The sequence below is a fragment of the Pecten maximus genome, chromosome 5, assembly GCF_902652985.1.
Source record: "Pecten maximus chromosome 5, xPecMax1.1, whole genome shotgun sequence".
NCBI classification, from domain to species: Eukaryota; Metazoa; Mollusca; class Bivalvia; order Pectinida; family Pectinidae; genus Pecten; species Pecten maximus.
In genome coordinates this window covers 4,788,654-4,813,152 of record NC_047019.1, presented here as the reverse complement: position 1 = coordinate 4,813,152, position 24,499 = coordinate 4,788,654, and the positions used below count along the sequence as shown (strand labels likewise).

The window sequence follows — 24,499 nt, the reverse complement described above, 5'->3', positions numbered from 1 at the left end:
CCAGTTGGCGTTAGGATATTTGTCACTGCAGCATATAGTCACAGGAAAAGTGTCATTGATAGAAAAATGGTTGTATCGGATCGAGAAGCATGGAGATTCATAATGGATTGAAGCGTACGGGAGTAAGGGACATTGATCACTTAGCGCCCAGTCTGGTGTGTTCGCTGTGAACTCTACGAGAGCGTACAGCGACAGAAGAAACCTGTGTTAATGTTTATAGGTAGATGTGGTAAGACAATTCCAAAGGTATACCAACATATACTGTGGCTGTGTAAAGTGTTCAAGTTATACTTACATTCTAGGAAGCGGATCAGTACTTTTTACTAAAAATAAGTACAAAATATACGAACTCTTTATGAAGTGCTTTGAAATGACTTATATTATACTTACATTCTAGGAGGCGGATCAGTACCATTTACTGAAAAAAAAACTTATACAAAATACACGAACTCTCAACGTAGTGCTTTGAAATGATTTATATTATACTTACATTTCAAGGAGGAAACACTTACCTGGTATTGCGAGTGTTTAAGTTCATTTGTAAGTATAAACGGGAAACTGTATTCAATTTATAGTTACCAATTCTTGGAACGAGACGGCGCCGTGTACTCGAAGTGTTTATGAGTACTAATTAAGAGAGGCTGCAATTGTGTGAGTAGAATTGCTGAGAGGCCTGTTATCTGGACTATGATAAAGCCGTATAAGTGTTTGTTTACACATAACAACTATTCTCATTGACAGCGGTCACCAAGATGTTGGACTGGTTGTACCGACATAATTGGGTGATACGTCTTTGTATTGACAAAGAGTAAGAAAATGTTTTATGTTGACAAGGGAATTGCACTGTATTCTTTAAAATCTAAAATTCTTTATTCAATTGTGCAAATGATTTGTCGGTGTTGAGAAAATTGCATCTTCGTTTGAGAGGATACGAGTTAGATTCTTCACAGCAGAGGAAATGCGTGTTGACTGGATTAATGAAGTAGGATTCCTTTGCATTACAACCACTTCATATCGGGGTTATTTGATAACTGAAATGTTTGAATATAATTGACAAGATTGCCGAGAAACGCCCCGACAGCAAATTCTGTCGAAACATACTCATAATGAATTTGTTTTTGCTGTTGTTTGCAACATCACAACATGTTACAGGTGTGAACTGAACGTGAGCGTGTTCTAGACCAATGCATTCTGTGGCCGAAACCCAAGAAATGTTTCCAAAGATTCTGCTATTGTGAAGTACCATGTTAAATGGCACGTCTAGTCCAGAGATCCGTCCTGTGGATGACTATAACACGACAAAGTTTGAAGACACTTCTCCTTTGACGAACACCACAAGTAGCGAGGATTTGTTTGATTTGGAGCAGTTTATCGTTTTAAATCTCGGAAATAGAACACAGGGTTTGACCACTGTTGGGGTGTTGACTGCAGTGTATATTACAATATTTCTTACTGGGATAGCCGGGAACTTGTGTACATTTATTGTGATATATAAAAACATCTACATGCACACTGTCACTAACTACTACCTGGCTAGCCTGGCATTGAGTGATGTCCTAGCTCTGCTGTTTGGTAAGTAATTGTCACTTTAATGAAAATAAATATGGAATAAATAATGGGAAAATAAACTTTCCACAAATATCTATATTTTAATACTTAATATATAAATCAATTTCCATCGATGACTTTGTTAATCTACTTATCAAATATCCCTTTTGGTGTTTAATATGGATGATTACATGCATACGATTATATTTACGGTTATGCATGCATGATTGGAGTGGAATCAGCAAACTGAATAGGCTATATACGTATATGAGCTGTGTATAGAATGAGTCTGTAGAGAGAAAGGGATAGGGGGGGGGGGGGGGGGGGGGAGGTGAAGGGCTTTGAAGGGATAAGAATGAAATTGTCACTTCATATCTCGTGGCGAGAACTTCTAGTTCATCGGAGTACTTCTTGTTATTCTACAGAAGACATTAATTTGTTTCTTACAATACTGTAATGCTTGGTGAAATTAATACGTGTAGCTATTAATTCAATTTATTTCAGTTGCTCATTTATTAAATCTCTCTACATGTTAATTAATATGCAAAATTAAACGATAATGACAGAATATCATTGACGAATAGAGTAAATCTATTGATGTATGTTAGTTATCAAAATATTCATGAATGTTTACAAATGGGTCAATTGACAAAACAAAAGCAAACAAAAATTAATCAAAGAGACATGTTTTTCCATTAGAGGTACTAAAACAACACAATTAAAGCATCCGTAATCAAAATCACTCATACAAACGCCCCAAGTATTATACAAATGTTTGCTACGTCTCTATTGTCAGTATGACGTCATACGGAAGCGTTTATTTGGAAGCCATTGGGAAATAAGGAAATATTTGTTGAATATCCTCGGAGAATATCTTGGTGGACGTCGAGAGGGAAAGACCACTTAATATTATTCAATAGCCATACTTATTCAAAACACTTTGAGTCTTCAGTCTTTTTCTGATAGTAATGTTTGGCTTCAGTCAACAAAGCTATAAAAATATCCCTAGGGATGCTGTATATGTAGTTCATATCGTGCAGTGACTTTGAATGATGTTTTGATTAGCGAGTGGTGTCCATTGAAATGTTACACAAGAGGAATTATAATTTTCATTAACATTGATGATGCACTCCCTTTAACGGTAACATATAAAAAAAACTGCTCATACATGAAAGCATATTTTTATTTCAAAGAAAATGTACACATCCTACAGTATTGAATGAGTATATATTCTAAAATATGTTAAGAGTGTGCTTGTACTCCTGGGAACACAACAAATTGATCATTTTGATAAATCTTTCAAAATTCAAACGCACAGAAGAGTCGTCAGTAGCAATGTTAATTAATTAGGAATAAGCCGGTAAAGTTTGCCGCATTTCATTCAATTCTTATAATTAATGACCCTTTCTCAGGGCACTGAAAAGAGATTGCTATTATCATACTGATTGAACACGTTACTTAGCTAAGTATAGATATGTTTTTTTTTTGTATCTGTGACGTCAGTTTTATAATAAGTGAACCGTATCTCCTGGTATTTTGTACATAAGCAGTCACGGTTCTATGTTCTATGTCATGCTATTAACCCAGGCCACACTTCTAAAGGGCTGTTTTTATCAGTCAATAATTAAACACTTTAGGATATAATAAAATATCTTTTTTCGTATGTTAAATGGGGAAAAAACGTCTTAAGGCATAGATACTGAGCAATATATGAAGTTTTCCGCCCCTAGAAGCTGTTGTAAACTTTAATGTATGAGTATGTTGACGTGAGCCGATCACTTTGATAATCATATGACACGACGAACAATCTAAGTCGGTCTGTGTTTAAAATGTCAAAGGAAATCTGTAAAGATGGAAAGGCTAGTTAGATGATTTGATTTTTCCACCTAGTAAATATTGTTATGGTCCTATAACACGCATTTGTATTGCTAAGAAATACTCTTTATTTACATTTAGAATATAACTGTAAAAAAACACTGTTGGAAAATATGATCAGACGTAGCATCTGATTTCAAATAAAACTTAAACTTTCCATTAACTAATGAAAATTAAAAGTGCAACTATGTATTGCAAATACCTAAAAACAGTGCAAAACAATAACATTATAATTCAGTAGGTCCTACAAGAATTCATTTAACACTATCGTAAGCAGAACGCGCGGTGCGGACTCGTCACATGCGCCCACGTAATTCCATTCGGCTCCCTCCGTGTAGCACTATTTACAAACAAAGATCAGCAGCGTACGTATATTTAAGCATTGAAGTGCTTTCACTTGGAAGTTATGGGCTGATGAATGCCAACTGGACAAAGGCAAATTTAACGAAGCGCGCTAACTTTCAACTGAAAGCAGTTCAATACTTATATTTACATTTGAAAACGATTTTTAAAGATTATATCCAGGAATTTGGCTTCTACGATGAATGAACACATTATTATCGTCAAAGACGGAACAGCCTTTTCAACAGCCATATTTCGTTATCGCCGACTTTACAATTATGACCTCACTATAATAATGACGTCATGATAGAGATTTGGAAGTTATGAACTCGTAACCTTCAAGTGGGCTTGGTAAAGTTATATAGTTGGGCTGCAGTGTAAATGTAAATATGATTCGAACAGAATACGGTAAAGGGTCTTGTAATGGTATATATTTATTCATAGGAAGATTAATAAAATCTTTAACCCCTTTAGGGGTGAGACAGGGGAATCTCAACCCGAGGGGAAGATTCTTAAGTTGCCAAACACGAGGCTTGCCGAGTGTTTGGCAGCTTAATAATCTTACCCCTCGGGTTGAGATTCCCCTGTCTCACTTCTATGGGGGTGAATTATCATTTTTCTCTTACCCTGTTTATCCGTATGTATATAATATTGACGTTACATCATTGCAAGGAAATGTTGACGTGACGTGATTGAATTGTCGACATGACGCCATTGAACTGTTGCTGTGACGTCATGGTATTGTTGACGCGACGAAATACAATTGATGAGAACGTGAGAAGAGCACGTGTAGCTTGTCTTTTCCCTAGGGTGAAATAAGAAAATCTCACCCCGATAAAACTGCGGATATCCCAGTCCAGGGTAAGAGAAATCACCGTCTATAATGAGTATATTTGTAGTTGTTTTAAAGTAAAAAGTGTTGTACTATTTTGTTTTGTTATTCCCTATTCCTGACGCCAATCTATGACGTCCTTGACACAGAAAAGTCTATGCTGTCATAATTAGATCAATTACGTGATAATAGTGATCAATCACGTGATTTAATTTTGCTTTTCCAATACATATTATACTATCTAGACATGAGCAATTTGATGCAGGGAGAACGTAAACAATTTTATAAATCCAGTTTTCTTCAACCTAACACGCCATCAAATGAGCAATGCGGTAAACATTCTATGTAGAGTTGCCTGATAGCTCTGAATATCATCTACTCCCATTAGAATTGAAATAGGATTATGTCCGTGAGCGTTGACACAGCTGTATACATATGTTTTATAATGAAGCCCTGGAGATACAATGAATCGGTTCAGAACAGCCCTATTTGTTATTGAATAATGTTATTGATGGTACGAAAAAATTGCTAGAGGCATTCACAGAACTTTGATACACTAACATAGTAACTAGTGGTTGTAATAAATCATGTATTTTTGTGTCATATCATTGAAATAATAGGAGTCAAGAGAACCAGTTTATATACATAATTGCATTATAAATCCGAATTATACAGTAATATTATACTCGTTAATTCGAACGTTAATTTTCCTGAATCCGTATAAAACACACGTTCATTAGGTTATGATCAAACACGCCGGCTACTTTTTTTTGTCTTCCGATGTAAACAAACCAGCATTGGGTGGTCGTGTCATGTCGAAAAATGGAACTGACGAAAAGCGTATTGCATGACTATCCACACTATATGGGAAATGTACTGACATTTAAAATGAGGGATGGCCAAGAAGTGAAGCAGCGAGGTAATGAATTTAACGAGGCATAAGCACATATACCCCAAATTATGACAACAGATGAAAGTTTTAACGAAAATCCACCTTTTTAGACCCCCCCCCCCCCCCCCCCCCCCCCCAAAAAAAAAAATAAAATAAAAAAAAAAAAACAACAACAACAACAACAACAAAACAAAACAAAACAAAATGTAAAGTAAATATTACCCAGTACTAGTTTTACAGTCGTGGCTCTGTCTCTGTCAGGACACATAAACCCTACTTGCATATGGTTAGCGCAAACGCCATAATGGATACTGACAAGATCGGTAAAGGAAAAAAAAACAAAACAAAAACAAATTACCCGGAGCAGAAATTGGAAATAGATCCTAATTGATCCAGTAAGGGGGCAACAGATCCAAGTTGATCTTTTTCGTATAGTAAGGCAGAGAGGACAATGCTACTTTATCCAACGTGTAATTCCCCGACCTGTAGTAATGTGTAAGAACTGATGTAGACCTCTTTTATTGATAAATCTTTAGACATTAGTTGATAAAAAAAACCCAACAAACTCTAGACATGAATCTGTGTAAGAATCATATGGGAATCGTTGAAGTATGACAAACTGTTCGAATGGGCGTCTGACCGAGTTTTTACTCTTCAAAATCTTTCCCCAGAATAGAAATAATCTTATCAATGCAACGAATCAAAATCATACGAAGCCTTATAATCTTCAGTGGACCCTTCTCTCAAAGATAGCCATAAAATGAACATCTCCTTAGAGTTCTTAATTTGTCAGACTTCCTTACCTAATTGGGGTAAAAATAGTGGGTGTTGCTATCTTGGAGTCTTTATGTTCGACGTTGCTGGCTCTTGTGAATGACAAAGACCCTTGCCAGGCCACACGATCTGTTAGGTCAACATCCGATCTGGTGATGCAGTGATTGAATCTAATGTAGCCTTTTGTGTGAGTCCGACATTCTTAACGTGTTACAACTAAAGGGATTTTCTTTATCATAAGGGGGTTGACAAACCTAATACAATTCATCGTTCAGTACATCCTCGTATAAGTAAGTACGTCATTGTTAGCCCTAACTGAAAGATATTCCAGATTGATCCAGAAATGGCCATCTTACCTAATCTACTGTTGGTTTCTTGTTGAGTGTACATCTTACAAAGGATTTTATTGAGGACAAACCACTGACACCAGTTACTAAATAAGGAACAGAAAATCATACGGCTGTTCTATCTATATAGGACTCATCGTTGATGCCAGGGGTGAAAGATAAACATCTATATTGGAAAGTTGGAAAACAGAAATAAATCTAAATGAATGTTGAAATATAAAGGATAGAAGAACATGTGCACATGCACAATGATTTGATTAATAAATAAATAAATGTTTAGGATATTCAAGAATAACACAATTGATAAATCAGTTCAAACGTTACTGGTAAATTGTTGATAATTGGAATTGGTAGAAAGCAGAATTTCTGATCTGATATGATATTACTCTAGTGTAAATCTGATTACCTCCTGATTCTTCCTCCAAGATGAAATGAGAAGATATCTTAGATAGAGATATATCTCAGGGTTCATCTGTAACCTGTAATTAGTGGGGAGTATAGGGCCTTCATATCTTCATCAGATAGCACTTAACAATTACTCCCCCATCTTCATGCGTCACGCTGTAGGCCAAGGACATTCCGATGATTCCTGCATGGTTATCCCAATCAGGAAACGGAATGATCCCGTACCATATTAACTTTACAGAAAATGATTTTGCGGAGAATCAACTTTACAGAGATCAATATATCAGTATAAATACTTTTCTTGATATCATCTATTAAGGCTCTATTAGCTTGGCTGTGAAACTAAAATAATGAATAGGGTAAAGAATTGACTCGGAAACCTTTTAAAGCTGATCATCGCCTACGCAAATTACAAATTAAACGGGGGGAAAGTATAGATTTAAGATTGCATCCATGATTAAATTTCACGTAAATCTGAGTTCCGAAAAGATGTGGTTATACATTTTGTATAAATATAGATGAAAATCCGTGACGAGATAGAAAAGAAGGCTCCCATTTAAGGCTCTCTAATCCCATAATATAGTGCGACAGCTGATGTAGAAAAAAAGTGTGTGTGTGGAGGGGTTCTTTGTTAAGCGGACACTAGACTGTTTAAAGAAACTAGGAATAGATATCAGAAGGCAAAATGTATTTATGTGTAAAATTTGATGTTTTCAAGATATCTTATTGCATTAGCGATGATCACCTTCAAACTTTCCAGCAGATATGTCATTATACATTATAAACTTAAAAAATATATAATCAATGAGTGATTAAAGCAATCAATAAAATAATATATTTCGCGGTTTATTCAGAGTACACCCCAGTTTTTTGTGTTATTGCTCAATAACGTAAAAAAAAATATTACAGTTAACCCTTAAATAACAGTGATATTTAAACCCAAATCGATAAAATGATGGCCAAATTTTTTTTTTATAAAATAAATCAAAAATACAAAGACCAGGTGTTCTAGGGGGTAGCGTCTTTTGCTACATTGACGTCATCCACCATAGATTTCAGGGTCAAATCTGTGTAAAGTCCCATTCTCAAAATGACAGCTAGGGTGTTGAGAGCATGACCACTAAACAAAACAACAAACATCAAAGACGTTTGACACATATCGCATAATAATTCTAATATTTCCAAATGAGTTATTCCTGTCGTCCATACAACTTTCTTCTGATCTTCATTAGCCTGGTTCTCTCGATAGGGGCCGCGGTGGCCGAGTGGTTAAGGTGTACCAACACTTTAACACTAGCCCTCCACCACTGGGTTGCGAGTTCGAAACCTACGTGGGGCAGTTGCCAGGTACTGACCGTAGGCCGGTGGTTTTTCTCCGGGTACTCCGGCTTTCCTCCACCTCCAAAACCTGGCACGTCCTTAAATGACCATGGCTGTTAATAGGACGTTAAACAAAAACAAACAAACCAAATTCTCTCGATAACCGTGCTTTATGTTAAAGTCTAAAGTGAGTATGATCTCATTCCTGGTCATTTAAGTTCCTGGAGGTAGCATATACCCAAGGATAGCAATCACTCTTTGTTTGGTTTGTGAACGATTTGAAGCAGTTTTTTGGAAATTGATGAGAGAAACTAAAGGAAATGTGTCGATAAAATTTTAATGAGATTGAAATCTTGTTTCTGGCGTTAACGAATTTAATTCTTGTTAACATTCAAAACTGAGAGGAAAAACGCAAAAAAGGATCTTTATTGCATTTCCTTGTGCATTATCTGTCATGAAACGTCATTAACAGATTTTGAAATCTCTGCATCTGTCTGATAAAGTCAAGGTTGTCGTTTAATTGGTTGCCGTAAAAATCACGAAGAATTAAGATAAACTCTCACTATTAATCAAATTACCGTTGTTTGTCAGTCAAGCTCCAGATGTTCATTTCCTCGGTTACAACTTTTCATTTATAATTACTTTTTACATCTCAATTTAAATTCCGATTACTCTAGAACTGTTTCAGATTGCTTCATAAACATCTTAATAATGAGACTTCATAATGATTATGATTTGGTTATCAATTAGTGTAGACGGTTGCAAGCTGGTATTTGATAATGAATTAGGTGTTGTACTGAATTGGGATTTCGTACTGAATTAGGATTCATACTGAATTAGGTGTTGTACTGCATTAGGATTTCGAACTGAATAAGATTTCGTACTGAACTAGGATTTATACTGAAGTTTTATGTGCTATAATTATGATTTCGTTTCAAAGTTATTGTAACGTTCCCTTCGGATAAATATCTTATTGATATTTGCGTAGCTTGAGTTTCCTTAGAACTCAAACTTCATACCTTGAATTATTACAGAAAACGTTTTCATAGGCCTGCAGTAACACTGTTTGTGCCGCTTTAAGTACACTATTTGGAGGTTTCCACGACACAATTTAAAGCAAAGAACAAGGCAATATCGAACTGCATTCAATGTTCCCTTACGGAATCTATTCGTTGGGGGTCACTTATAATGTCTGAAGGTGAAAGCTCAATGTTTTGATATATAAACTGTGCAGTATACAATTTGTTTTTTTTTAATTGGAACTTTATACACTGATTCAGTAAGAAAACACGCTTGCTAATGTTGGAAACATGTATCAAGCGGTTTATAGATTTTTTTTTTTTTTTTTACACAAGTATGAAACACATTTGTTTACACATGTACAAAGACAGTGTTCGGTAATGTGTTTGCGATTTGTTCCGTTTTGGAAAAGGTTATACATCATGTATATATGTTTTGTTTGATTTATGTTTTCGTTATTATTTCGGTATTAATTCATTCTTGTTTTTATTCAAATGTTGGCGTTGTTGATCATGAAATACGATTTAGTTTGCATGTCAGTACTTTCTGGTTCTTTTCCATTAATTTTCGACCGACAACGACCGGTTCAATACACCAACCAACTATTCAGACTGACATGAACAGTTCAGTTAGAGACGTTCCTTTGCTTTATTTGCTTAGATTGTATGACAAACATTATCTTTAGATGTATAGATTGTTGCGATGTAAAGGAACACTGTGTTTACTAACATTACAATCAAAATTAAGACAATTATATTGAATACAAAAACATTAGACATGGAGTTCAAAAGAGAGACCGGAAACAGCAGAGAGATTCTAAACAAGTGTACAGGAACGTATCATGTCGACAACACACAAACTGGGCTAATAAACTCCGGATATCGGTCAGTATGTCGGGAGTGGGCTGGTTAAACAGGTCAATAGAAGCCTTAGACTAGAGTTGATAAAGGTGAAGATATTTCATCAAATTAATGATCACGTCTTATTTTGTACGATATGTTTTTAACTTGTATGCGGTGACCATTAAAAAAGAAGACTGCGATAATAAAAAAAACAATCTACAAATAGGATCGATAGAATTCATTTTTTTTTAAGTATACATTTTATGGAGCACTGAGCGAATACACTATCTCATAAATGGTATCCAATGGTTATTTTCACAAATTACTGTATAGCAAGGGATGTTATTACAAGTGACTGTAATGCTTTTCTTAAATCAATTAATAATCAGTAGTGGCTCACCGGTATCCTTTCGGGTTATTCAACAGTAATTCGTTTTCGTCCTCGTTAAATTTGTGATGATCATTATAAACAATTTTGTAATATATTTCATGTCCGATCGCTGTTTGTTTTAAATGATTTTTATTATTAATGGGCAATAAATTAAAATGATACGAAAATACGGAAACAAAATCAAATTACAACTTCAATTTAGTTGTACAATAAAGGATAGATTACGAAGCAATATAAATATAAATCAATGACATCAACCGTTTATTGATGAAATACACAAACTAGTACGATAGATTTTGAACGTCTATTGTGTAACTGAATATTTGATAAAATGAATTTCACTGAATTATTTCCTTTGTTTAAATATAATTAAAACAGTTATGCTTTGAATTTTAATTCAGTTCAATATATATTACTAAATTGAATGCAATAAACACATTGAAATGAATGATTAATTCTTCACGAATAGTACTTATTCAATCTACATTTTGTATTTGAGAGAAAATCTGGTGTTTCATTCGCATAGGGGAGTGTCATTGATTAATTCACAATCTGCATGTTTCTCGATTTGTTGTATCTTATTTCAAATTTCCAAGGTTGAAGTGTTGTCATGTTCATCGAAAATCCCTGCTCTCTGTCATCCGTGGCCTGAGGTTTTTACCTCTTCAGTTCAGAGTTTATAACTAAGTAACAAGATAGAGTATTATGTGCTTGATATGCAGATGAATTCCTTGTTGATATTGTCTGGGCATTTTCTTGTGTGGTATGGATATAAAATTAATTTGAATATTCTATTTAAATTATTGTTTATCTTAAATTGATTATTTGATTGATATGTCTGTTATCAAACAAACATAATAGATAGCATTTAAATAATGTTACTGTTCTCGTTTAAGGCACTGCCTGTTTTCATAGCACATGCTTTCTGCGATTCGTGATTCGATTATGACGTCACAATGAAGAACAATGACGTGACGTTATACAGTGTTTGAGAATTCTTTCCCTTTTTCTATTTTTTCATGAAAAACAAGGCATAAATAGCTGATAATTTTCAAAATGGTGCCATGGCGGGATAAAGAACAGAGGGGGGGGGATGCGATAGCAAGGCCAGTTATGAGGAATGTGAAATGAAACGCAATATACCACTCCACTCGGTTAAAGAAGTCTCATTAACTCGATCGGTTGAGCATAAGACAAGTTAGCAAGAGGTCCCTGGGTTCGATCCCTAGCGGAGGCAGTGATCTAAATTTAATTAAGCATACGCTCTGTTACATTTGATGTTAATTACTATGGTTGGTCTGGATGGCAAATATACGTTCAGAAGATTTATTTACATGGAAACACGGCTAAACGTACAATGTAAACTGCTGATTGTTATTCCAACGTAAAATTCCGGATACAAGAACAATTTTAAAAGCTCCGTTCTAAATTAAAGCCATTATTTTACTCAAATGCAAACCAATTCCAGCCTTCGCACATCAATTTACAGATTTAAAAATCTCAGAAATGTCTTTTTTTTTTTTAAATATGGCGGAATTCCAAAGTTTCTGAGGTGCGCCCATTTCTTCAAAATTTGAGTTTTTCCTAAATTTCTGAGACACGCCTATGTCACAAGCGTAGCGTTGGTATCATAATGGGGCACAGGGCAATCCTATTAGAGTCATGTTCGAGATACTTCGTTTGATGAATGTCATTCCGTCATTTCTGGGTTTCGTCGTCTTGTAGCAAATCCTGACAAGTGATTTTGTCTTCATTATGCTTGCTCTCTAAATCCCTCAAACATGGTTACTGAAGCATGTCATGTTTGTTGATTTTCAAACGAAATAATAGAAAAAATTGTTAAATAACAAAAAATAATGTTGGTTTTTTTTTTCTTTATATCAATCCCTTTCTGGCATTTGTTCAGAATATTGAGAGATCAGTTAATGAGTCTAAACACTGCACTGCTTCCAAGAAATTATTATAACACGGAAATTAATTAGAGACTACAATTATTGATATAATTGATTATCTAATTTCGGTAAATAATTAATCTTAGGATTGTCTTATTTCATTATGTAGCAATGGGGACGACGCATGGTAAAATAAATTCGCCGAGCATTTCTCAAAAAAATCCCAAAACATTCTTTAAAACATGTAATGATAGTTGATATAGTGTTCTTCTCGCAACTGCAAGAAAATTGGCCAATTATTCATCTCCGGAACTCAGGCGAAATATCGCACGACTGTTGACATGACCGCTTGTAAATTTGCCTGTAGATTGACTAGAACGTTGATTCATTGCAGGAGAGAGCGGCTCAATTTAATACCTACGGCGGGACAGTGTGTTGTTTCAGAGTCCATTTTACATAATTCCTTACATTGTTTTCCTAGATATAGGTTCACATAGTGATGGGAAGTATTTGATATTCATCCAGACAATGGTAAAAGCATTCGTATTTGACAGATGAATAATTCAACAATTATTGTTTTATTACGCAAGGGAAACAATAGCTTGTGTATATCAAATTCTCATAATGCAATACAATTATTGTGACATTTCAAATAGAAATTACATTCTTTGATTGTCTTGGTGTTTCTATTTCATTTGTTGTTTATTGAAAACAATTGTTACTTTTAATACAATGAAAGTGTAATTCTCCAAATACAATATATGATATATACATTTACCGGCCAATTGTGTAGAAAGGGGCCGCAGTGGCCGAGTGGTTAAGGTGTCCCGACACTTTATCACTAGCCCTCCACCACTGGGTTGCGAGTTCGAAACCTACGTGGGGCAGTTGCCAGGTACTCCAAAACCTGGCACGTCCTTAAATGACCCAAACCAAAGTGTAAAAAGGGTTAAGTAGCTTCAAAGACATATACACAGGTGAGCCTATACACATATAGTACAGGTAACCTATTTAAAGCGATAATAACTTGTCTTCAAGGATATTAAAACACATATTCAAGCATTGTAGATTTTAAAATAATAATTTAAACATGACAATAACGAACTTATATTAAGATGAAAACTATGAAATGGAAATGAAACCGTATAACTAGCCGAAACCAATAGAAAGGATGGTGAGGGGGAATATTACTGTATATCACTCATATTTCGTGGGGTATTTATTTTCGCGTTATTATACCAGGAGAATTCGAGGAGAGTATATCGCGAATTCAAATCCTTCGCCATAATTTGTAGGAAACCCTTTTGGATGGCGACAAACCAATCGGTTAGTGTAGCGATATAGAGGTCTACTAGTTCATCATTCGCAAACTTATAGTCATTTGAAGATCACCTCTCTAAGTAATTTGCAAATTGAGATACATGTAAATTCATACAAAGAACTTTGATTACATAAATAAGACCATGTGGTGTTGAAGCGTATGCGTCTTCTTTTTCTTCGACGGCGCATGCGCGTCATGTCATGTAAATGTGCTATAAATCGATTTCACTTTTCAATATAAAATGCAAGCCAATTAAGCCCTGAACGGACAGGCTTAACGAAATTTACGTCAAATATCAATTTCAGGAGGCAACCCGGAAATTTCAAATCGTATGTAACCTGCACGTGAAATACAACAGATCAATTTCATGAATAATCAAATTACCACCAATGAAATCAACGAAGTTGTAAATTACAACAAGTGATATTTCAATTTCGGATGTAATTGCCATACCTTACCGACCCCGGTTGTAGCTACAGGGTTACTTAATACATGTCTTGATCTGCGGCGCAATTCCTTTGATGCTTTTAAACCGGCTAATTACGACAGACTATCTCATCTAGTGACGGATTGTTTAGTCTCGCCTTAACCTGCACTTTCATTTCTAGGTAAAAATGTCCAAGCCCACGCTTAGCGATCGATTTTCTAGTGTAACATGTAATTACTGCAATAATTTTAATTTTGGATCAAATTATTTGAAAAAAAGTGTTATTTTTAACATTTTACACGTGCTAGCGGGTACCCACGTGTTCAGCATATTATATATGTACATGTATCACTGTACAAACCTTTGTATAATGTCATCAGGTTTTCTAAGCTCTAAGGGTGTAACGATGGCAGCAATCCAGATCATTAACTCTTTGATCTATTAATAATTTAAATGACAATGAAGTCTAATGTTCTATTGTTCAAGAACAACCAACAGGAGCTGATCTCATAATAAAACCTGATATTGTTGAGCATTTTTTCTTTGTTGATTATACTGTATTAAAATTCCATCATCAAGGAATCAGGGATGGTTAAATCGCACTTGTTAGTCCTGATTATAAATGGTCATTCAGAAATCTGTGTATGATGTACCAGGAAAAAACTCGCTTTTTTCTTAACTTCCTCTGGTTAATTGTAAACAGAGCCAAAATATTAATATAGATCCAAACATTAATGGGTTTTTTTAAATTTCATTTTTTTTAATGATTTTGTAGGTATACGTCATTCATGATTGTTGACAAGGGAAATTCTATGTACATTTCGTTTCATGACATTTACAATTCTGTCTATGGCGTACTTAGAACATTGAGCTGCATGCACGAGATAGGTTAATGGTGATACTTCTGCAATGCGTCGGCATATCTACACAATCACGATATTTTCTCACTGAAGTGTGGTATAAAACTGAAAAATAATCAACAACAACAACAACAATATGACTGATTTATCAAAAACGTTCATTTATCATACGTATTTGTTTGTTTTTTGTTGTTGTTGTTTTGTATTATTTGTTTGTTTGTTGTTTTCTGTTTTGTTTTTTGTTTTTGTTTTTTGTTTTTTGTTCGCATATTACTAATATGTTCGATTTATAACAATTATACAACATTTCTGGATGGTCCAGTTGAAGATTTGTTTGTTTGTTTGCTGTTTTTACTGCCCCGTGAACAGCCAGGGTTTTTTTGAGGCGGGGTCTTCTTGTAGTAGCTGGTGACTATCTCACTGAACAACATTCGAGGGGCCCATCACATGCCATCAAATGCAATAAGAGCTAAGTGTTTTGTCCAAGGACATAACCACGACAGCAAAGACTAGCCCGTTTCTCAGCCTCACGAAAAACAAAAACCTACACGATTTGAAAAAGAAACCTTTTTTATGAAAAAGTGCTTTTTACATACAAATATTGTATTTTGTATGTGTCTTTCTGTCTTTTTGCTCTATAGGTGTCTCCTCGACACCAATCCTCACATGAGCCTTGGGATGCCAAGGACGTTAAACCCCCTAAAAAACGATCTTACAGGCAAAGCATTTAGTATGGTTGCCTTGACAACGGTATCACGAAACAAATCTCGCGTGACTTTGCGTGACACGTCGGTGAATTAGGGCTAAATAGGTCATATACATTTAGCATCCAATCACTTGGAATTATATTTAAAATGAATAACATGCGCAGCGGACGACCGTGCCAATTGACTTGTCTCACTAACATTTGTATCCGGATCTCGGATCAAAATGTATAATATAAGGATCGAAATCAAATCTTGATTTACTGATTCCGGAATACGGTTAGAGAATGCAGCGTGTCTGATACGGCTATCAGGGATACTGTGTTAACCATTATCATTGACCTCAACATCAGGAAGAAATATCATTATTTAGGATTCCTGATCGCTCAAATAACTCAGATATGTCCATTCCAATAACTCTTAACTACTCTTGGCCACAAAGCTCGGCTTTATCAACTTTTCTGGATTTCACTCTTTTTGTCGCTGTGTCATTGGTTTCAGGTTGTTTAAAAAAATTTATAGTGAATCTCATCCGGCATCCTCTAGATTAATATAATCTACGACTTATCGCTGCACAGCATCTATAATAGCTCAAATCTATATTCCATTTGCTAAAACGAGTATCGTGATAATTTAGAATTATATTAATTTTCTTTTTTAATATAACCACAAATAATTATTTTTATCCTGAAACTGTTACCGCACTGTCGGAATACACCCACCATATATATTTTTGCTGTATACGGCAGTGACGGAAAACAGCTGTATTTTGGAATCTTAGCAAGTGCGTCAATTCGACTATTCAAAAACAACGTTTAAAAGGCGAACATATTTGGATTATTATTGATACCGTTTCACTTCAAAATGATTATTTTTGATGACTATTGCAAGATCAATAGTATACATGGTCAGTGTCTTAAAATATACGCTCGGGTCAGAAAGACAAAAGTGGCTCGCCAAGGCTCGCCATTTTGTCTTTCTTTACCCTCACCAAAGTACAGCGTATATTTTAAGACACTGACCATCTATTCTCTATATCAACGACTTCCCTTAATTGAATACGCAAATATTCAAAAAGAATAATATATTTCAGTACCTTTTCGATTTAAACTAACAACAGTTGACTAAATTGTCACTTTACACGACACTTTGGAATTTCTAGTCCTGTTCGCTGTTATAGCCTCGTTTTGGAACTTGTCTGACGTCTGTAAAAGTTCAATTTTGTTCTGAAAATGCTAACTGGGGACTTTGATGAAACGCATTGAATCTAAGGCCGTTTTCTCCAGAGAGTGTTATCTGTGATACCAGAATGTAAGCGACTAGTTCCACGACTTTTCTGCAAGAACGTGATCTGAATCTGTCTATAGTATTTTTATCATCCCCCCGTTGAGACAGACGTCTCAACTAATTCCAATGCAGGATGCTACTGACATTTTCGGAGTCTAATCATTACGTAATTACGTCTGTGATGACGTCATAATTGTATAACAGTGGATATTCTTCTTGAAAAAGATTTTCTTTATTGGATTTGTTGACGATAAAGCAACTTAAGCTGCCATTTACAAGGACAATCAAGTCTAGCGTGAAAATTTATAGCTTAGAGGAATAAAACTGCTGATTATATATATATAATTATTTTTTCTTTGTTTTCATGGTAAATACTCAAATGTGATTGGTCGAAAAATTATTTATAAGAAATTCCGAGAATGGCGCCAAAAATGTGACGTCACAATACGACAACTGAGGTTGCGTATTGATTTGAGAAAAAGAATCCCATTTAAAACCAGTAAAATTGTACATACAACATGTTTTAAATTGGAAAATCATTTTCAAAAATTAATTATAAGCGTTGATGTCAATTATAGTTTAGTTCATCGGGGTATGAAACAAATTTTGTTTGCAAACTTCTGTAAGAATCCGCTACACGGATTCATACAGTTTGCAAACAAAATTTGTTTCATACCCCGATGAAACTAAAAAAAAAAATGACATCACTGCTTAAATATTCTTAAGTTGCCTTTATAGATCCAAAGACACTGAAACTGCTATTTACAAGAGCATTATTGTCAAGGTATACATTCATAAAATGTAGCTTAGAGAAGTAAAACTGCTGTCAATATCTTATTTATTCATTTATTTATATATATTTATTTATTGGTTTATGTATTTACTTGTGTAATTATTTATTTATTAAGGTGCCTTTATGTACCCTCCAACATTTAAATTGCCATTTACTAAAGCATTTCTGCCAAGGGTATACTTGTCACTAATAACTTAGAGGAGTAAAACTGCTGACAACATCTCATTTATTCATTTATTTATTTATTTATCTATTTACATGTGTATTTATTCACGTGCCTTTATATACCTACCGACATTTACAGAAGCATTCCTGTCTATGGTATACATTTAAAGCTGAGATAAGTAAAACCTTTGTGACTGTGACGTCATTATATGGAAAATGACGTGATGCTATAATTTGTAAATAGTGTTACAAAATGTCTTTCTCCGTTTGATTATCTCCTCCACGGTTTGGCTTTTAAAATCTATCAAAACGTAGATATTCTGATTTTTCGTAACACAACCAATGAATGTTTATGTATGATGTTTCGATAACTAGTGCGGTATGTACACTGTCACCTTCATCAAGCAAATGAATCGGGCAGCATGTTTACACAAAATTGTAACACGTGTACAAGTTGTCTGCGAAACTCGAAGACCGATGTCGAATTCGGCTAGACTGCAGTGTTGAATACTACGCTGTAGGATTGTAATTGTTCAATTCTGCTGCTCTTTGCAACATACCTGGCCATATACATACAAATGTACATTTGTATGTGCAGGAGACTATGTGCCCCCTCATCTCGATTTAGTACTGTCCCACTGCGCTGTATCCAAGCTCATGGTTGTTCTGTGTGGCGTGGTGTTGACGTAGGTATTCTGAGTTATATGATAACATTTTTTTTATTTTATTTTATGCGAGATTTATTTTCGTAATATCTGCAAAAATACAGAAAAAAGGTCAAGAATTGTTTTATATAATCCTACATTGTATACGAAAGAAAACTTGATTGGACATCATATGTACATGTATGTGCCGTCTATTGTCATCATATCTCCGCTACTTATGTGGTATGTCTAATCTACCTCCAGACAGAAATTAAGACTATTTTCTATACATCTCATAAACAAGGAGTATGTTTCCGTGATCTCTGCGATAGAGCATGTTGGTAAGATGGTTTCAGACTCCTATTTCATGGTATAACTGGGCCTAGGTTCTAACATAATCGGCTTTAGATCCTTTGGGACAACGATTTGATAATCTTCAGTGAATGGATGACGAATCTAGCATAATCCCTTAAGTAGTATCACGTGTATGTGGTATAATCCAAGGTCTGAACCTCGTGTAAGACGTCCATGCATTGATTATCCATAAATGGATTTTCTTCTTTTAAATCTATGGAGATATGTATCATCGATCTGTATCATGTGGCTTCTCGATCGAGAATGATTTCAGGTATAAAGGATAGAGGCCAGAGCTCTATCATTGCTTTGGTGTTCAAAGAATTATTTATTTAATTAAGGCGAAATAAACTTGTGTTCAAGTCTAGATAGCCTCTAAATACAAACTCGCTTAATCTAACTGTCATCTGCTGTGTATCGATATACCGGATATGACGTCATCAAACCTCTGTTTTCAGTTGCCCGCGACAGACATATCAATATTATCAAAGCTTATAAATCAAAGGAATCGCGTCTGCTGCGATAAACATATCCAGAAAGCGCCAGGTATGCACTTATTATTACGACACTTGTAAAGACGAAAACACTGGCAGTAATTCCAACGCCGGACTGTTGTTCGCCAACTCCCAGGCTGTATAGTCAACAATAGCGACAAAGGAGAGAGGACATGACATCTATGTCGTAGTTTATACAGTTCTGCACGTCTCAAATTTGGTTTGGTTTGTTTTATTTTGTTTAACGTCCTGTTAACAGTCAGGGTCATTTAAGGACGTGCCAGATTTAGAGGTGGAGGAAAGCCGGAGTACCCGGAGAAAAAACTACCGGCCTACGGTCAGTACCTGGCAACTGCACCACGTGGGTTTCGAACTCTCAACCCAGAGGTGGAGGGCTAGTGATAAAGTGTCGGGACACCTTAACCACTCGGCCACCGCGAAACCAAGAACAGAAACGATACACTGAAAACATATTAATATAGACGTCGATGCATGTCTCAAGACGCGTTGAATAGTCATACGGAATGTCGGATATAACGATCTTTAGCACTGTACCATTGATTTATATATACATATATACGCTAACAATGCAATTTAAAAACGGTTAAATAACTTTTAAACTTATTGATGAAATTACGTTTTGCACAGTTCAGTTAGTTTGATATCTTACTGAGTTGAATAAATGTAAATTAGTCTTTCTTGGGTTGATGTAAATAAGTCTTCCTTGGGTTGATGTAAATAAGTCTTCCTTGGGTTGATGGAAATAAGTTCTTTCTTGGGTTGATGTAAATAAGTCTTCCTTGGGTTGATGGAAATAAGTCTTCCTAGGGTTGATGGAAATAGGTCTTCCCCGGGTTGATGGAAATAAGTCTTCCCTGGGTTGACGGAAATAAGTCTTCCCCGCGTTGATTGAAATAAGTCTTCCCCAGGTTAATGGAAATAAATCTTTCTGAGATTGATGGAAATAAGTCTTCCCTGGGTTGATAGAAATAAGTTTTTCCATGGTGATGGAAATAAGTCTTCCCCGGTTGATAGAAATAAGTCTTCCCCGAGTTGATGGGAATAACTCTTCCCTGGGTTGATGGAAATAAGTCTTCCGTTCCCTGGGTTGATGGAAATAAGTCTTCCATGGGTTGATGGAAATAAGTCTTCCACAAGTTGGTGGAAATAAGTAGCCTCCGGGTTACTGGAAATAAGTCTTCCAAAGGTTGGTTGAAATAAGTCTTCCCTCCGTTGATGGAAATAAGTTTTCCCAAGGTTGGTGAAAATAATTCCTCCTAAGGTTGATGAAAATAAGTCCTACAAAGGTACAGATACGCCTCTATTATAAACCAGTAACCTACACAATCAATTCAAGACATACTTAAAGCCAACGCCAACGTAAACCGCTGGAGAATTCTTTAAGTACCGAAGACCCGACTACGGAAGTCTTGTACGATAGTGCGAATCAATTTGAAGATATCTCTTTTAGGGAATGAAAAGGTTGTATACAACCTCTTAAGGCTGAGGTCAATTTGAGTGGTCAGTTTGGCCTCGTGGTTTTAATTGAAGTATTTGACCGCTGGTCTAGACAGAAACCAATATGCAATAAAAGCAAATCTAGACGGTAAAAGATTGCGTTACTGTACCATAACAGAGAGAATTTTGTATCCGCATCTAGCGAAAAATCGCGCCACGCACTGACACGGTTTCATTATTGCCCGGTTATGTCTATACGAAAGTGACGCCACGAAAAATTGACTGCCAAACGTTTCCCGACTTTACCCTCATCATTTACACGGCTACTATTAGCGTGTAACACAAACCATTGATTTCCCGTGACACATCTTACCCGACAGCTCATGAATCAACAATGGAAATAAAACCGTACAAAATGGAACTCCAGATTTTGGGTATTGGGCCAATTTTCCCGCTAACCTATTGCGCGGTTCCCTTTGTGACGTCGTTCACATGACATCCTGATTCTGGTCTATCAGTGTTCGACCTACGCTGTGAATATATAGGATATTAGATCTACATTTTTGCAGCGACGGTTTTGATAATTCATCACATTTCTTTGTACAATTGACAGGCGATTTTGTCGGTCAATTATATGGAAATAGAATATCGGAATATTACCTCAAAGGTCAAACACATTGTGGCAAGGAATTGGATAGGATATATATATTTGACAAGTCATTTATAAAAATATGACATTTCTGAATCCAATATGACCACTGATGTTTTCCAATCATTTACGCCAGGGAAATATCGATAAAGTGAGATTATGAGTGGAAATATAACGCGATACTACGTAACTTCCGGTTTTCGATATGAAGACATATTTGAAAAGGTTAATTCCTCCTACATGATTAGATAAAGATTTACCAAGACAGACACTTACACCTGTTATAATTACGGTCTATCATACCAGTCTTCAGGGGTTTGTAAGGGTTTCACAATAAGGAACAGACATAAAGTGGGGAGCATACGAAAGTGTAGGTCACCTTACTCGCTGGCTAGCTTACGGGCAAACGTGGATTTTTCTTTAATCTAGTGGATATTATTGCCTTGACCACTCCAAGTGTAAGCTTTAGGAGATTGAGATGCTTACTCGGAGAAAAATAACCTGGGTTGTTGTTGTCTTTGGGGCAAAGACTTTATGAAGGAAGGGATTTCTATTTACCGCAGTGGTATGATGTATGTCTTGAGAGCGAGAGGTCTTTAGTTCGAGTCCCAGCGTGGGCAGGGTATTTTTTTTTAATTATTTTTCCTTACGATACCATTATTATATTGTTTATGGATATGATAATTTGTTATAGAATAAGGCGTATAGGACGTGCTAGATTTGAATTAAGTGAAATGACGTCCTCTTATGATGTTGAGGATGGAGAGAGTCATAGAACACGGTATTTTATCTATGAAACTCAATACACATGTACATCAGCCTATGTGTCTAAATACACCTAGACAGTATAAATGCTCATAGGTGGCGAGGTAGCACAGCGGCAACACATTTGCCTTTTACCGAGGCGGCCGGGGTTCGATTTCCCGTTCGGATATTAAAAGATATTGGTCACCTGCTTGACCACGTGTTTTTCTCCAGGTATTCCGGCTTCTTCCCACAGTACACCGTACAGTACCTTGCGCACTTCCATCCGATTCAACAGGTAATCAACATTCGTTGATATACAGCTGTGATCGACTTGTTCGCAAAAAAAGTTTACATTTAAATGCACTTTGGCATTCCGATTTCACGGAGGGTGCTTGTTCGTACACTCAAATAAACGACTTCTTTATACTTAGCATGAAGATAAAGTTTTTTTGTCATCACTAACAGTCAGTCAGGCCACATTACACGTGAAACCAACAAAATTTGTCTCAGAAATAATTACGCAAAATGATCATCAATACAACACCGTTTCAATAAATGATAAACAGTTTTCAGTACATTTTAACAAACCAAAGGAAAGAAGAAAAGAAAAAAGAAAGAAAGAAGACATGGAAGGGAAAGGTGTTTTTACGACCTAATTCAATTATAACAAGGGGCTTCGACTAAATTGCTACGTATTTTTAGCGAATACCAATTTCTCGCTAAGTGAACGCGAAAATTAAATCGGAGAGAACTGGAATTAGGTTTATCAGACTTCGGTAACTCGTTCTATACGAAATGGGTCTGTGTATGGTTTCGTATCAAGACTATACATTTCTATGTGTATTGAACATGGCGGTGTGAATCAGATCGATCCCGTAATTCAAGGTCCGGTTCCGGTTAGGAATCTATATTCCGGACATTATTTCCGTTCATCAACGGCTTACGGAAATTGAACGCAAGTGTTCTCTTTCGAGAAATCATTATACATATTTAATTTGCGCAAGATCAATCCAATACCTACTTAAGAATAATATAAAGCACTTCTCTCTACTCGATACTAATGAAAAGGGTGATACCATTTAGCTCTGTTCGGTTGATCTTTTATCGTTCCTTCATTTAATTATGTTTTCTTAAATTTATTCTTTCCCTTGACCAATAAATCAATGACACGAATTTCTTTCATACATAGCTATATACAGGAGTTGATATTTACATTTTTCAAAGTCTACATTTCTCGGTTATGGAATCAATGTCATTATAACGCTTCTCATCCTTTGTGCGAGACAATCGTTAGACGCAAACATTTGGATGACGTTAGACTTTCGAAGGAAAGTATCGTTACTGACGGTACAGTAGTATCTCAGTGCTAGATATTGAGGGATATTTATATTTATTTCGCTGATAGCTGTTTATTGTCAAAATAAGAAAGAAAAAAACAAAGAAAAAAAAACAAGTTCCGGTTTCATTGTTTAAAGCAATGTCGTTACCAGAGCAAATCGCTATGGAACCAATCTGCATTCTTATGTTATAAATTTCAATTCATATTATAAAGTGAAACTCCTTTACCACTGAACATTGTTCAGAAGTATGTTTTATATTTCAAATACCATCTAATTCATTCACGTTTACTGAACAAAGTTCACGTCTCTTGTTTGTATCCTGCGCAGTACCGGAAGTGGATATTTTTTAATTGATATATGTAGTTATAAAAATGCCGCGCTTATTTCTTATTTGTCAATAAATTAGGTCCTTGAGAAATTGAACTCAAATTAAAAACAAATATCATTTAACATTTCATCCGTTAAATGTTATCAGTACCTCAAATTAGTTTCGTTAGTGTGTAGGGAAAGGCCGGGATAAAAAAAGGACTCAAGCGTACAGACTTACGACATCGAGGGGCACAATAGAGACACTTTATATTTATAGAAATCTAATGTTGAAGTCGGAATGATATTACATAGTAATGGTGTACGAAATGAAGAGTTGATAGCGTTTTAAGATAACATTGTTACATCGCAAACATATCTACCGGGACAAGTTGTCGATATATATGTCAAGATAAACCAACTAATACAAGCTGACCGTGTCCATCTGTAGAGATTGGTCACTATGTTTG

At 35.5% G+C, this 24,499-nt stretch overlaps 1 protein-coding gene across 1 annotated transcript in view; it reads left to right on the top strand.

The window, feature by feature from the left end:
* Positions 1-847: 847 nt before the first annotated feature.
* Positions 848-24,499, top strand: part of LOC117326925 (pyrokinin-1 receptor-like) — an 80,541-nt gene continuing 56,889 nt past the window's right edge. Inside the window, exon 1 of the mRNA XM_033883730.1 lies at positions 848-1,572. Coding sequence (XP_033739621.1) covers positions 1,245-1,572 — 328 coding nt within the window. The 5' untranslated portion in view covers positions 848-1,244. The remainder of the gene's footprint in view (positions 1,573-24,499) is intronic.